This window comes from Lagopus muta, chromosome 10 (assembly GCF_023343835.1).
Source record: "Lagopus muta isolate bLagMut1 chromosome 10, bLagMut1 primary, whole genome shotgun sequence".
Lineage (NCBI taxonomy): Eukaryota > Metazoa > Chordata > Aves > Galliformes > Phasianidae > Lagopus > Lagopus muta.
In genome coordinates, this window is record NC_064442.1 from 14647453 (window position 1) to 14661806 (window position 14354).

The 14354-nt window shown below is 43.5% G+C and overlaps 1 protein-coding gene across 1 annotated transcript in view; it reads right to left on the minus strand.

Moving 5' to 3' along the window:
- The window catches only part of MTMR10 (myotubularin related protein 10), a 36685-nt gene extending 23554 nt beyond the window's left edge, over positions 1-13131 (minus strand). Inside the window, exons 1-3 of the mRNA XM_048956411.1 lie at positions 12914-13131; positions 11660-11720; positions 35-171 (exon numbers count right to left, since the gene is read on the minus strand). Of these exons, the coding sequence (XP_048812368.1) occupies positions 35-171; positions 11660-11720; positions 12914-12973 (258 nt within the window). The 5' untranslated portion in view covers positions 12974-13131. The remainder of the gene's footprint in view (positions 1-34; positions 172-11659; positions 11721-12913) is intronic.
- Positions 13132-14354: the final 1223 nt, after the last annotated feature.

Here is a 14354-nt window from a genome sequence, read left to right on the forward strand (position 1 = left end):
TTGTCATGATGAAGTGACAGAAGTAGTAACAAACCTGTAGTGGCATTGGGTCATCCGTAATAAAGGAGATCTTGAAGTTAGTGCAAACCAGCTTGCCCCACAGGTCATACTGACTTGTATCAGTTGCGATGCATTTTCTCACAAAATTGACTTCATTTACCACAATTTCACCTAGAACAGAAAAAGGGGAGGGAAAAATGTAGCCTACGTAAATCTTGGTTCTAAGTTTGCAGTACCAAGAAACCCCCCTTTACTCCATTTCAAGACAGACACAGCTGCTGGGGAAACCTCGAGTTCAATTAACGCCATCTGTGGGAACGAAAGCATACGCATGCAAAAAAACACAGTAAGAAACCTACCTTTCCAAACCAGGCAACACTGCTCAGTAGTTAAAAGCAAAGAACAAGCCCTTCCTTCTGTTCAGAGACTAAAGCCTGCAATTCCCCATTATTAAAAAGTCACTGTTTAAAGGACGTTCTTCAAATGAAAGGCCCACATCCACATCATTCTGCTAGTATTCAATTTACAACCTGAAACTAGTTGGCTACAGTTAAGTATGACACTATTAGGAGCTTTGTAAATTCAGAAAATTATTCTACATGTAGCTTTGCATTTATAAACACACGTTCAGCTGCTTCCATAAAAGAAAAACTGGGAAACAAAACCAGTAAGCACTGTTCTTCATTTCAAAGTTTCTACTGTGACCATCCAACAAAGGAGACTAACCACCTCATTTTGCAAAATGGAAGATACAAGCGTCAGTTAAAAAACCTTCAACTTACCCAGGACAACCTCTGAAATAAAGAAGTTTACAGGCAAACATAAATGAGAATGACTTTTTTTACTGAAAAAAGTAACTTTCTGCACACAGTGCTACTTTTTAGTTCTACACCAGAGGTTTCTGAAAGCTAACTGGTAACTTCATTCTTCAGGAAGAAAACTTGCTCGTTTATTTCACTTCTATATAGGGCTATCACTTCTGTCATCAACCACTTCCTTCTACTGCTGCCTACTCCAAGCAGTGTGGTAATGGAAACATGTTCAAGGAAAGGGTAATTTCACATTAGCTGTAGAGGTCATTTTTTGTTTGGTTATTTGTGTTAAACAAAGAGTAAGGACTAAAGATCACTGAAGACTAACTTGCTGGGCGTATCATATCTGGACCCAGTTATCTAAGGTGCCACCTCAGAACGTCCTGTGCTTTGCAAGGAAACAGTCAGTTCTTTGGACAGCTAAACTGATGGCAGTAAGCAGTTACCTGTGTGCCCCATGAATACAGATACAGCTCTGAGTAAGCGTGCCATCCCTCTTCTGATAGAGAAGGGGTTCTGGCACCCGAGTAACCATAAATTCAAAGATCTCTCCTCAGCATTTCCAGCACTCAGGCACCTGACTTTGGAACCTCGGCACCCTTCTCCAGTCTTGAATTCCAGTCTCTGTGCATGCTTCTCCTCCTAAGCCATTGTACAGTCCACAAATGAACAGCTGAAAAGAGTACCATAGTGAGGGCAAAGGAACAAACAGAGAAGGAATGCTCACCTGTATCCAAAGATTTACACTCATGATGAAAAGCTCCACAAAGAAAGGATCTCCAGAAAGAGATCCTTCCCCAGTGGCACTCAGCCCTTAAATGGAGTCCAGGAGTTCCACCCCTACCAGTAACACAGCTGAATTGCCCTCACCTGTGCTCCCAGGGCTGACCCAGTCCTTGCCTCAGGTGATCAATCACAGGTTCAGGCTGGGACTCAGCAGCTCCCATAGAGCCAATCAGCCACAGAGCTGTAACTCGCTCTCTTGTCCACAATATGGTTAGGCATCAGGCTGAAGGTCACTGAGAGCAGCAGCAATGGAGAACCTCCTTTTAGTTCAGCTGTCACACACAAAAGTCTCTTGCACTGACTGTGGTCTGGAGCTGGCAGAATTATGATTAGTGTTCTGGAGGGCTGTCATGTCCTTCCAGTTAGAAGATGTAAGGGGACAAGTCTCACAGACCTACAGTTATCATACTGGGACACAGTCCTCCTTATGACAGAAGTAGGAAGAATTGGGAAGGTGCTCTAAGGACAGGCTGACATGCTGGACCTTCAAAATATATTCTCAAATGTCGTTCAATATGCCTCCAAAATTTCAGGAAAGAGTCAATAGCAATTGAAAACAATATGCACCTCTTAAAATGAGGTACATAAAAATGTAGCAGCCTATTTCTAAGCACTGAAATTAAAATATTACAATACTTCTAGCAGAGCCTGGCCTGAAGCCTCTTAACGTCCCGCATTTTTTCCTAACAAGCTACTTGCTTAAGTAACTGCAAAAGCACAAACTGTGTATTTAAACAATTCCTTCTCACTATTGGTGTTAATCTTCAGCTACTCAGTGCTGAGTTCTCTGCCTGCCAGGCTTCTTCCCTGCTCAGGTCAGTTCTTCCAAACCTAAATATTTACCCTTCTTTCCCCTCTCTCAAATACACTGGCATACCATTGCATTTCTAATTAAAAGATATGGAGAGAGAAAAAAAAAAGGCAACACAAAAAGAGAATGTCCAAGATAGGTATTTTCCATGAAATATTTTCTCCTATCTGTTATCAAGTGGAACATTTTCTTACTAGCACACGCTCTTGCTCAAAGCACAATTACCAATTACAATTTACAATTACCAATTACAATTACTATTACCAAGCTATTTTAGTACTTCATGCCTTTGCAAATCTCTTCAATTTGGAACAACTACAGTTTCAAATATGCCCAAAACATCTTTTTCTTCAGCAAAGCTGGTCCCTCTCACTTCCTTCCTCTGTTCCTCATAGTTGCATAGCTATACTACAACATGGTCATATCAATCCTGTTTTAGTGCAGCTTCATTTATTCTCATTTCTTCCAACACAAATACATTCTGGATTGTTTGGCCTCACTTGGATCTTCTGTTTTGCACTCCAGTTTCTGTGCCTAGAGCAGAACTGTCTGTTTGGAACACAAGTGTTACAACTCACAGCGTACGCATACCGATTTCCACTGAAGGACTCAAACATAACTGCAATAAAGCAGGAGAAGGTTTGCCACACAAACACAGAATATATGCAGTTTTCAGAAGCCTCACAAGCCTGTTTAAATAGCAGGTTTGGAATTTTACGTGGACCCACCACTCATCCCTCCATTAGATGTCTGCAATGAGCAGTACAGGGTGCGAGCCTTCCGAACACAACACATGTTTAAGAAAGTTGCTAAACGTAAGTAGTACCGTGTTGGTCTTGCACAATGAAACCTTCTTGTGCTTGTAGTTCAGTAGGTGATGTTGGTATGCGTCAACAACAGAGCTATTCAGAGATATTACGCTGCACATTTTTACAATGTAGCTGTTGCTTTTTTCCAGTAAACAGTCACAAGCTGTTCCAGACACGGAACAGCAGTCAATGCTCCATGTGACTCCAGCAGTCAAAGAACGATCTCGGGAGACAAGAGCAGTTTGTTTAAACTCTGACAGGAAACCAGAAGGAAAATCACAGGCTGCCACCCTTAAGTAGAAAGCCTAATAATGATTAATAAAAATATTTCTACTCTGAATGCATGAATCACAAAAATAACAAGAGAGACTGAAAGATTTATCCAACAAACACCTTTCCTGGGAAATACAGCTTCAAAAACTGATCGACTTCAGAAAAATTCTGCTAAGTTTCCCAAAGGCACACCCAATTTGACCTTCCCATGTTTTAGATGTGAAGTGAATTCACGGTATACGTTGTACCTAATCAACCATGATGCACAACCCATTACAAACCAATGAAAACTCAGTAGCAAGCATGCAGGGAGGTAGGAGACAGCAGAGGCAAGACTGGCAGAGCTGAGATCAGCAGCACATCACAGCTGCAGGGCAACAGCACCCTTTGCTCACCCACCCTGGGCCTAAGTTTGGTCCAGTATTCCTTGGTCAACAGCAATTACACCCAATTAAGGAAGCAGAAAAGCAGCCTGTGTGAAAGACTGAGCCTAAAAAGTTCACAACAGTAAGAGAGTTATTTCAAGCTGTCATTTACCCATTAAAGACAAGCATTAATAAGTTCATTTGTATTTACAAAGATGCAAGTCTAAAACTGTTCCAAAATGATTGGCAAATAATTAACTTCAGTTTGAGCAGAAGTTTTCAAAAAGAAAAATGTCATTAATAAGCAACTGAAATCAGCAGCACTTTCCTCCCTTCAGCTGCCTTTTCTCCTGTAGCACACGGGATAGGTTTATTAGCATGCTCTCAGCATTCGGATGTAAATGCCCCTAATCCATCCCTACAAGGAACGGTCTGGTCGGTGCGCTCAACCCCTTACAAACTTAAGGAAAAGTATTTGCAAGCTCATGAAATAATCCTTTTTCTAATTTTCACGAGCTCTTACGGTGAATTTAGGGATGAAGGTACGGCGAAGACAAAAAAGCTTCGCAACAGATATCAACTACTTTTTTCCTCTCTACTGTTTCCCAGTATTTTCACAATTACTTATGAAATAATCTACATCACTTAAGTTTCTGTGCACCTGCAGAATGCAAAGTAAAAATAAAAGTACAGCTCAGTACTGCGACTACTGGGGAGCAGAAGATAACCTCATTGTTGTCTATCTGCATTCATTTCAAATAGGAGGACCTCACTTTTCGGTCAAAAAAACCTTTCTCGCCACTTACAGGAGAGGAGTGTTTTAAATGCACAGCACCAAAAGAGCTTGCTTTGTCAACGTGATTTAGAAAAATTGTTATTAAAACATCATATATGAATACTATACAGTTTTTCTCGTGTGCTAACAAAAGGTAGAGCACAGCAAGCTTCTTTAAATTTCAGAAACAGCGAGGAAAAATGTAGCAAAAACAAAGATTGCTTGGTGAAAGTCTTCAAAAAAAGAACTATTCCATCCCTGGAGCTGTTCAGGAAATGTCTCAATGCAATACTGAGGGACACGGTTTAGTGGGGAAATGTTGCTGGTAGGTGGATGGTTGGTCTGGATGGTCTTGGAGGTCTTCTCCAGCCTTCCTGATTCCATGATTTTATTCTTCTAAGGTTCACAACTGCAGGAGTAGAAAGGGAATCTGCATAATAGCAGCTGTGAGCCTTACCAATGAAACTGACCATAAGAGGGATCTGTATGCACACCCCATTGGACAGGCAGTGCAGGACGTGGGAACATAAAGCAGCCACTCAGCAGGAGTTCAAGTGACCAGAAGAGAATATCCATCCATTACTAGGAACGCTCCATCAGTGACCAGACCCAGAGCAAACTGCTGCAGCAGCTCAAAAATCCAATGACTCTTACAGAATTGCTTTAATCCAGCATAAACCTGTAACACAGCTCACATTCACTCCCAGCTCAACCCTTGTGCTGGCACTGCCATTTGTGAGACTTGCTGACTGCAGAGAACTGATCCAGCTGAAAATTCTAACTATGCATTTTTCTTCCTTTTTTTGTCAGCCCTGATTTCAACTGAAATAGCTCTGATCTGGTTTGTGCTACAGGAGCACTGAACAAGTGTCAGCACGAAGTTGTTACCAGGAACACACCTGTGATTGTGCAAATTAAATAATAAACTGCTCTTCTTGGCATCAGTATGGATTTTTAGGCTGAACTGAAACAATCCTACCGACAAAAAACATAAAAGGTTTAGCACTGAGTTGGTCCCAGTTCCATAACACAGCAGGGAAGCTGGCGAAGAAGCAAAGTGTTTTGTGTTTTGCATATTTTTAGTCTGGCTACATAAACTACAGATCCCCAAACCCTGACTTTGTTTACACATACTGTAACCCATAACAATTTGAGATGATTGCAGTTCTCATCCTGTTACTTTATCACAGTGTCACCAACAGAAGAGGCTGTTGTGAACCTGTAAAATACTTATGGGACGAACATAAATTACTCAGGGTTGGCTTAAGAATAAGTAGGTCAATAGAGACATGTACACTTCTTGAGAATTAGTCTGCTGAAAACTTCTTTTACTGGAAATAAATACAACTGCTGCAAGTCCAGTAAGCAGCTGTTTGGTCAGCTGATAACCCGAAGCCTTCAGTTACATTTTATTCCCTTTCTGGCCCCTATGACATGCGGTACTAATGGACTTCTCTGTAGGATGTGCAAGGAGAAACATTAAAATATTCTATTTTAAAGCATATCTGGGCAGTTTCCTTACTGCACTACAGCTAAGCGAATATGAAATAATCTTTGTACATATTACAAACACTTAAAACATATTACTAGTCAGAAACCTTAATAAATACATGCCATGTATTCACAACAACGAAAGCAGAACAAACTGACTCCCCACAGTACAATCCACTCATAAGGCAGTATTTGGAATTTAGATTCTACTTGCAGACTGCTTCGGTATGATGCCATGCCATAAGAAACAAAAAAAGCCTAAACAAAACCAAGACAGCAGTTAACTGAACCCAAAGCATGGGTTTACTGAGTCCAGCAAACAAACATAAGAACTATAACTGCAGAGTGCATTTAAAATACACTTACTGTAAGTGATACCTCAATCGCTCTAAATATAAGTAAAATGCTTGGTTTGTTTTTAAACTTCTTGCATGTGAAAGAGAAGTTTTCTGAAAGCTGCTGGTTCTGTTTTCAAGTCTAGAATTATTTAAATAATTTACTTTAATTAAAGACTCACATCAGGAAAAAGCCCCCAACTCTGCAATGTCTTCATCAGTTAAAAAACAAGTGCTGGAAATGGCCATCAACAGTTGAGTATGCTTTGGAAACGATCAGTGCTGGGGTTCATACAAGTTCAGTTGAGCTCTCAGCATCAATTGGCCTTCTCTGTTCACCACCCACAAACAAATAGATGTAATATATCAAGCAATACGCGTCTGAACATCAACAATTTGTCCACAAACATAATGGGAAAAGGCACTGGCAGTAACAGCATTATGACTTGCACTCTATGGCTCAAACAATCCCAGTTTCCTCTCAGAGGTGTTAAAGAGATTACTTCTAGTACACAAATCTCTGGGGTACACACTAAGCTCAGTGACTCGGACTCCATTTCTTGCCTCACTGTCACAGTGCTGGCAGCTGTATCACATCACAGCACCATCACTGCTCTCAACTCTGGGATGCCACAAACCAAATGAAAATGCCAAGAAAGGCACAGCAGCTCAAAGCAGTCACAAAGAAATGAATGTACCTGGTGTACTACATGCCATGGTGAGTCACCAGAATGTACCTTCCCCCTCCTATCACAAGATGTGTTGCAGTTGTTCTGGAATACGATTCAACATTTTAAGGATTTGCAAAGCAGAGAAAAAGTAGAAAAAGAGCTGGGAGCTAAATCAAAGGAGAATCACACACTTCTAAAAGATCAAAGCTTTCCATGATAGTCTTAAAAGATCCCACAATTAAACCTCTATAGTCAGCTGCTGATCAAAGGGCATACAGATACAGAACCAATAAAAAGGAAACCAAAACAAAAGGGAAGGTGAAGCCAATCAGACTGGTATTTACTACATTAAAAAAATGCATATACATTGGTAAAAATCTTCAACAAGCAATTACACCTCAGCCAGAACACAGCACAGGAAAACGTTCAGAGGAAATCATGTGTGAGACAAGGAGGTGATCCAAGACATCTCGCATGGCTTCACCAAGGGCAAATCGTGCCTGACCAATCTAGTGGCCTTCTGTGATGGAGAGGTAGCACTCATGGACTAAGGAAGGGCAACTAATGTCACCCACCTGGACTTGTGCAAGGCCACTGATTTGACCCTGCACCACATCCCTATCTCTAAATTGGAGTCATTAGGATTTGAAGGGTGGGCTGGTGGACAAGGAGTTGGTTGGAGGGTCACAGCCAGAGGGCTGTGGTCAATGGATCCATGTCCAGGTGTCTTGAGACTGGTGCTCTTCAACATCTTTATTGATGACACAGACAGATCAAGCATACCCTCAGTGGGTTTGCTGATGACACCATCAAAGAAAAAGGAAAATCCTGCTAGGAGAATTAAATATGAAAACAGTCTCTGCAACACCTCACTTTGAGCTACTCTGCTCATCAAGCTACTCTGAAATGAAAACACCATGCCACGCACTGAAGTAAACAGAGAAGGCAGAAGAAGCAGACTGACACTGACTTCTGCATCTGACCATGAAATATGGCACAAGAGACTGTGAGTAACTGTTTTGCCTGTAATTCAAAGCCAGTAATACCTTAATGTGAGCAGGTCTAATGATCAATATATGATACTCAGTTCATTTCTGTAATGTTACTGTATAAGCTTTTAAAAACAATGACAACTATTTCCAGCTGGTGTGTAAAGCCTTACAGATAGCAAATATTACCTTAATGTATTAACAGATTTGCACACAGAGCACTACTTCAAAATAATTACTACAAGTGGGTATTAAGATTCAGGAGGGACAATCCTTTTCTCATTCTTAATCGGATGTTCCAGAAGCCAGGTGATCTCCTGCAGAGCAGCTTGTGAGGACCTTTATGCCTGATCATGCCCACAGCACAGGGATACTGGACTGGTCCTTCAGCCATCCATGTACTGCACTTCTCCGTACAGCTTTTCATTAAAATCACACAAATATACACTGCAATATGTTCCAGCAAAGTTGCACAATTTTGTTTGAATGCTTTGGTTGATGTCTCAAAAATGCTAGACACTGATGTGGAAAATAGGCTACAGTTTATTACCAGAACAAAAACACACCCTCAAGCTTCAGCTAAGTATCGGTAATGATGGCTGTATCACACTCTGAACTCTCCCCAGAGCACTCAAGTAATTACTTACTACCTGGGCAAGTCACTTTTATGAGCTTGTAGCAGGCTACTTGCCACTCCTCTATTTTCCTTCTCGGATAGCTAAGAAACCAAGCAATGCAAACAAAGCAGAAAAATAAATGGAATTGTTGCAGAGGTCAACTCTTCAAGTAAATCAAGCAAAAGAGTTTTGATCAGAGAACAAGACTAGTAGAATGGCATTATAGAAAGAAAAAAATACATTTCTTTAACTCCTAAAATGTTATAAAGTGTTTCAGAGTGAAGTCATACCGAATTCTATAAAATCCCTTGCTTTTTACCACAGCTGTATCAGTGTTGCCACTAACTACCAATGTTTTTACTTGTTTGAAAAAAAAAAAGAAGCCATGTTGCTTTTGTAAAAGCCACACCTTCCTCAGGGCAGGCCGCCCCACAAGAATATAGGCTTTTGTTCCAAAAGCTGAAGACATCTATCTATTGCTCTACGAACCCAAGGGAAAACTGAAAACGAGTTATACAGGTTCAAAGTTGATGCCAATATAAATTCCAACATTTATTTCTGTTATTGGTTTTCTTTTTTGAAATAAAAGCCTCTTCATTTTGTAACTTGACTCATCATATTTCCACGCCTGGAACTCCCTTTCCTAACCTCCACTGCATAAAAATACAAGTTAGAGAGTAGGCTATTTATTAGCTCTAGCCCTTCTTTTGAGTTTCAGTAAATTACTATATCAAAATCATCATATTTTAGGAACTTGATATTCAATGCAGCTACATGCAGTTTTTGAGGATTGCTAAAGTGATTAATTAACAGCTTGTGCTGATATTTATTTTCAGAGTAACTCCTTAAAAAGCCAGCCAATTAAAGGAGCATAACCAACATTCAGCCGCTCAGGTTTGACTGTTTCTAACAGCAAAAGCAATTTCACTCAACTGTTAAAGACAGGATATTAGGAATCCCATACTCAAATTGTATTTGCAGGGGAGTACAAGTCAGCTTTAATGCAATTAAATGCGCTGGAACTTGGCCAGAAACTTATGACAAATCCAAAAGCCAGTCTGCCCAACAGTACAATGCGTACTTGTTTATACACTTTTCTTCTGCACCATTTGATGACAACAACAAAAAAGTGCACTCAGGCTTCTGCTTAAATGAAACTCTTCCTGTTTAAAGTTAACTCATCTTAAATAAGTCACTTGTAAGCTTCACCACGCCCTTGTACAGACCAAAAGGTTTAGCCAGAACTGTAGCTGTATGGAGCTGTGAATTTTATTATGGAATAATTCAAAATAGCATCTCAGAATGATACAGAGATAGAAGTTTTAATTCCATGGTCTGAGTCCCACTCGATCGCCTTCTATACTAACAAAGGCAACTTACCACAAGTGTCCCAAAAGCAATCAAATGCTGATTTCACAGACAAGGGAAATGAGAAATGTTGCAAACGTGGGACAAACAAAAGCCAGCTGGGAAAAAACAAACCCCCTCAGCATCAGCTGAAGTGAACTTCAGAGTTTCACAAGGGAAGAATTGGCCACACAGCAAAAAAGTTACTGCGAACGAGCTGTTTTCTATAGCTGTTCACAGAAGCCCACGGCAAAGGCAAGAGGTGTTACATTTTGAGAACAGCAATTTCTTACTGCCTTGCATTTAGTGTGTAACGTCTCAGAGAATAACATGCAGTCACTTCCTCGTGAGTCAAAGGCCTTGGATGAATAACAACTAAGCAGTAAGATGCCAAGTGTTAAGCAGAAGTTTAGCAAGCATAGAAACGCAACTGTGTCAAACACCGAGCAGTCTTAGCAACGTATCTTAGGGCACTTCTATTATTTTTCTTCATTAAAGAGTTTCAGTGAGCTGATATTTACTCTATCACCTGAATGTCTTCTACCAGGTTTTGGCCTCTTCAGGGGCCTCACCAGACCATACCACAAAGCAATTAGTACGCTTCATTAACAACAGTTCAAAACGAAGCAGCAAGGGAAATAATTTTCAAGAGCAACTTTTTAATTCTATTGACTATCTTGAAAGTTACCACCTTTATCAGCTTAGACAACTTGATCGCAATAGGTTCCACATCATGTGTGTAAATTCACCTTTGGTAACATACTCTAAACACTAAGAAAAACCCTTTATGCTGTTCTGTTTTGAACTTAAACATTACACTGAGAAACAACAAGATTTTGAGTTGGCCAAGCGTACTGCTGTGATTAAAGTACTCATGAGAACAGGTGACTCTTCTTTTCCTATCTGAAAAAGGCTTCAGGAAATCCTCATCGATCAAACTGTCATTTACCAAACATTATTTCTCATTTAAAATGTGGAAGAGCAAACCCCTTAGATTTTTGGGACTATGAACAGTACTGAAACATTGCTTTTCTGATTCACATATTAATTCACCAGATCCAAAATCACGTAACAGTTGGATATTAAGAGTAAGTGAATAAAGATGGTATCAGAAGTCTTCTACAAGTCAATCATGCCTACTCAGAGGAAGTTCTAGACACACTTTCCTTTAAACAAAGACCACAGAACATGCTTTAGCAGTGCGTACTGCATGCCTTGAAAGTCTGACTACCTAAAAAATCCTGATTACTGGAAGATTCTTCTGGAAAGAGCCACAAAAGTAACAAAATTCACAACAGTTCCATATGTCATACTTGCAGTAAAACAAAGACATTACTCTACACCCCAGCAAAATTCCATAAGTGTTTGTTAAGCATTTCAGCTTTAGGTAAACAGGTTAGACAGCTCCCTACAGACTACAGTGACAGCAGATTTCCCTATTGAGTTTTATTCCTTTGAGGTGCATGCTACAATTAAAACAGGGGAAAAAATTTACACATTACCAATTCTATTAAAAGAAACAGAAGTCATCAATGTATCTCTATTGAGATATCTGTCAAATTCCTGGTTTATGCCTACCTGGCAAAAGTACTGGTTCCAGTTTTTTAATCCTGGGTTCTGAAGTTATATGGTCTTCAGTCTGGGGAAGGAAAAAAAAAAAGGGGGGGGGAGTTTAAAAAAAAAATCACAAGTTTGCAACAAGATACAAGTTTATTTGGGCAAAGGAGAAAGTTCTTCTTCGAACTCAGAGCTTATTTTTAAAAGAGAGTCTCTAATCATAGTAACAGCTTTCTGTAATGCTATCAACAGGCTGCAGACGTGCAGCTCCATACTAAAAGGATGTTATAATACTTTAAGTGCTAACTTTTTACTAACCATGTAACTCAGGACACAGTAAGTCAGAAGATAATAAAAACCACAAAAGCTTGAGTCCTACAACAAGCTCCATACAGACACAGGCATTCAGATTCGCACAAAACTCCCTGCTGGCTTTTGATGTGACTTTCTTGGCCTAGGAAGAACTCCCTAAAACCAACCCTAGAACATATCTACCTGCATTTTAGTTCCAAATTTTAACAATAAAAACCCTTGTGTAAGAAGATGGGAACCCTCAGCACAATAAGCTCAGTGCTCACTCACCTGTCCTATACTGAAAGTGGTACCGACACCTTCCAGGACCAACAGTCCCAGAACTACACAACCCCGGTGCTTCACTTTTACTAAGTTTCTCTGAAAAAGCAAAGCCGAATCCACCTGCCAATCGTGCTGCTACAGCCAGGCTGCCCAGCTCTCTGCAGATACATCTTTATCTCTACGGATAAAGAAATGACTGTCAATGCCATAGCGCTCTCTCGGCTCACACAAGAAATCCCAGCAGTTTTACTGTGATTTTCTTCTTCGTGCCACCAGCCAAACGTTACAAGTGAAACAAACGATGGCCACAGTGGAAGGAACCGCTCTCAACGCGGGTGGGTTTCTGCAGGTGAGGCCGCTGCCGCCCAGCACAAAGGCACGCCGCTCAGCTCGGGAGCCAGCTGTCCCAGGAGCTGGAGCGCTGCTCCAAGCTGAGAGCCTCGCACGGGTGGGTTTAACGGACATGAAGCCGTGCTCGTGGCCAAACTGGGCTCATCTCCACACACCGCCGTGAGCTTTTGTTCCTCCACGCACAGGGACCCCCCCGGGGCCAGCAGGTGCCGCTTCCCAAGGCCAGGCTCGGGGCGGGCAGCTCGGGGCAGCGCCTCAGGGCCGGGAGGGAGGCGGCCCGGGAGGGAGGGCAGCGCCGGCGGCGGCCCCGGGTAAGAGCAGGGCGAAACGGGGATGAGAAACTGTTACCTGAGGCAGCGGCAGAAGGTACGACTTGAAGGTGGGTTTGGGAGGCTTGAGAGAAAACATCGTGGCTACCGCCGGGAATCCCGGAGGGCTGGAGGGCGGGGAGGGGCCGGCGGGTAGGGCCGCGCCGTGCCGAGCCGAGGAGGCCCCGTCCCGCGGGGGCTGGGTGCCGACAGCCGCCGGCGGAGGCCCGGCACCCCGCAGCCACCCGGGGCGGCGCGTTCCGTCACGCGGCGGCGGCCTCGGCGGGCGGCGGCGTAGGCGGCCCCCGCGTGCCCCCCTTCCCCAAGGGAGGAGTCAGCGGCCTGGGCGGGCCCGGCCTGGGGCTGCCCCCAGCCCTCATGGAGCCCCCCGCGGCTCCTCCGCCTCCCCGCGGCGCAGCCTTCCCAAGCGGGGCCCGGCGGCTCCCTACGGCCGGCGGCGACCGGGCGACGGCGGCTCCGGCGGGCGGCGAGCAGAGGCGAGCTGCGCCGGGGCGGCCATCTTGGGCAGAGGGGGCGGGGAGCGGCCTTCCTACGGCGGCGCGCAGGGGCCGGGCGGCCGAGGGCAGGAGGGGCTGTTACACCGCGACGGGGCGGCTGCCGGAGTCGGGCCCGGAGGGGGGCGGCGCGCGGTCGGAACCGAACGGAACCGAACGGAACCGAACGGAACCGAACGGAACCGAACGGAACCGAACGGAACCGTCGGTCTCGGCTCGCTGTCCGCTGACCGGGCAGTCCCCATGGGCCCCGCTGGTGGGAGCTGACGGCGCTTCTTAGGAAGCTACTTTTTTGATCGTCGTAGAATGGCTTAGTTTCGAAAGAGATCTTAATGGTCGTCGAGTTATAGGTTACAATAAAGTACGTCAACTCATTTTCTTTGTGGAATCGCAATCGTCACAAGATGATTGGCATCTTCTAAGCAGCGGAGCGTGCCAGCAGCTTTCATTTTGTGTTCTCAGGGGGCCGTGCGGCCCTTCACTCCTTAAACCATTCACATTCACGAGCGCCCTGCCTGCTCCCGGTGCGGGGATCGCTCCCTCGACCTGCCGTGCCCCTCAGCACCCTGCTGTCACCCTGCCATGGGGAGCTCCCACGTCCTTCCGGCACAGCCGGGAGCCTGGCATGTGTTGGCTGCATCACCAACTGGTGAAAAAATAAGAGGTAGATGGGGGTGCTCACCTGTGTGTGCACCAGCTCTTGTAACAGGTAAAGCAGCTGAAATAATTTCTGAATTGTTCCTCAGTGAGTAAATCAGGAATTTGGAAATGAACGGGTACTGTGCTCTCTCACAGCTCTCATCTGTAACAGAAAGTTGTGCGAATTGCAGATGTCAGGAGCTGACTGCCATGGGCTAGAGAAGGGCCAACGTTTGCATTCAAGGTGAGGGCCCCATACACTGTAACACAACAGATAAGGGGCAGAAATAGCAGTGATATTGTTACCCACTTCCTGCAGTAGAATGC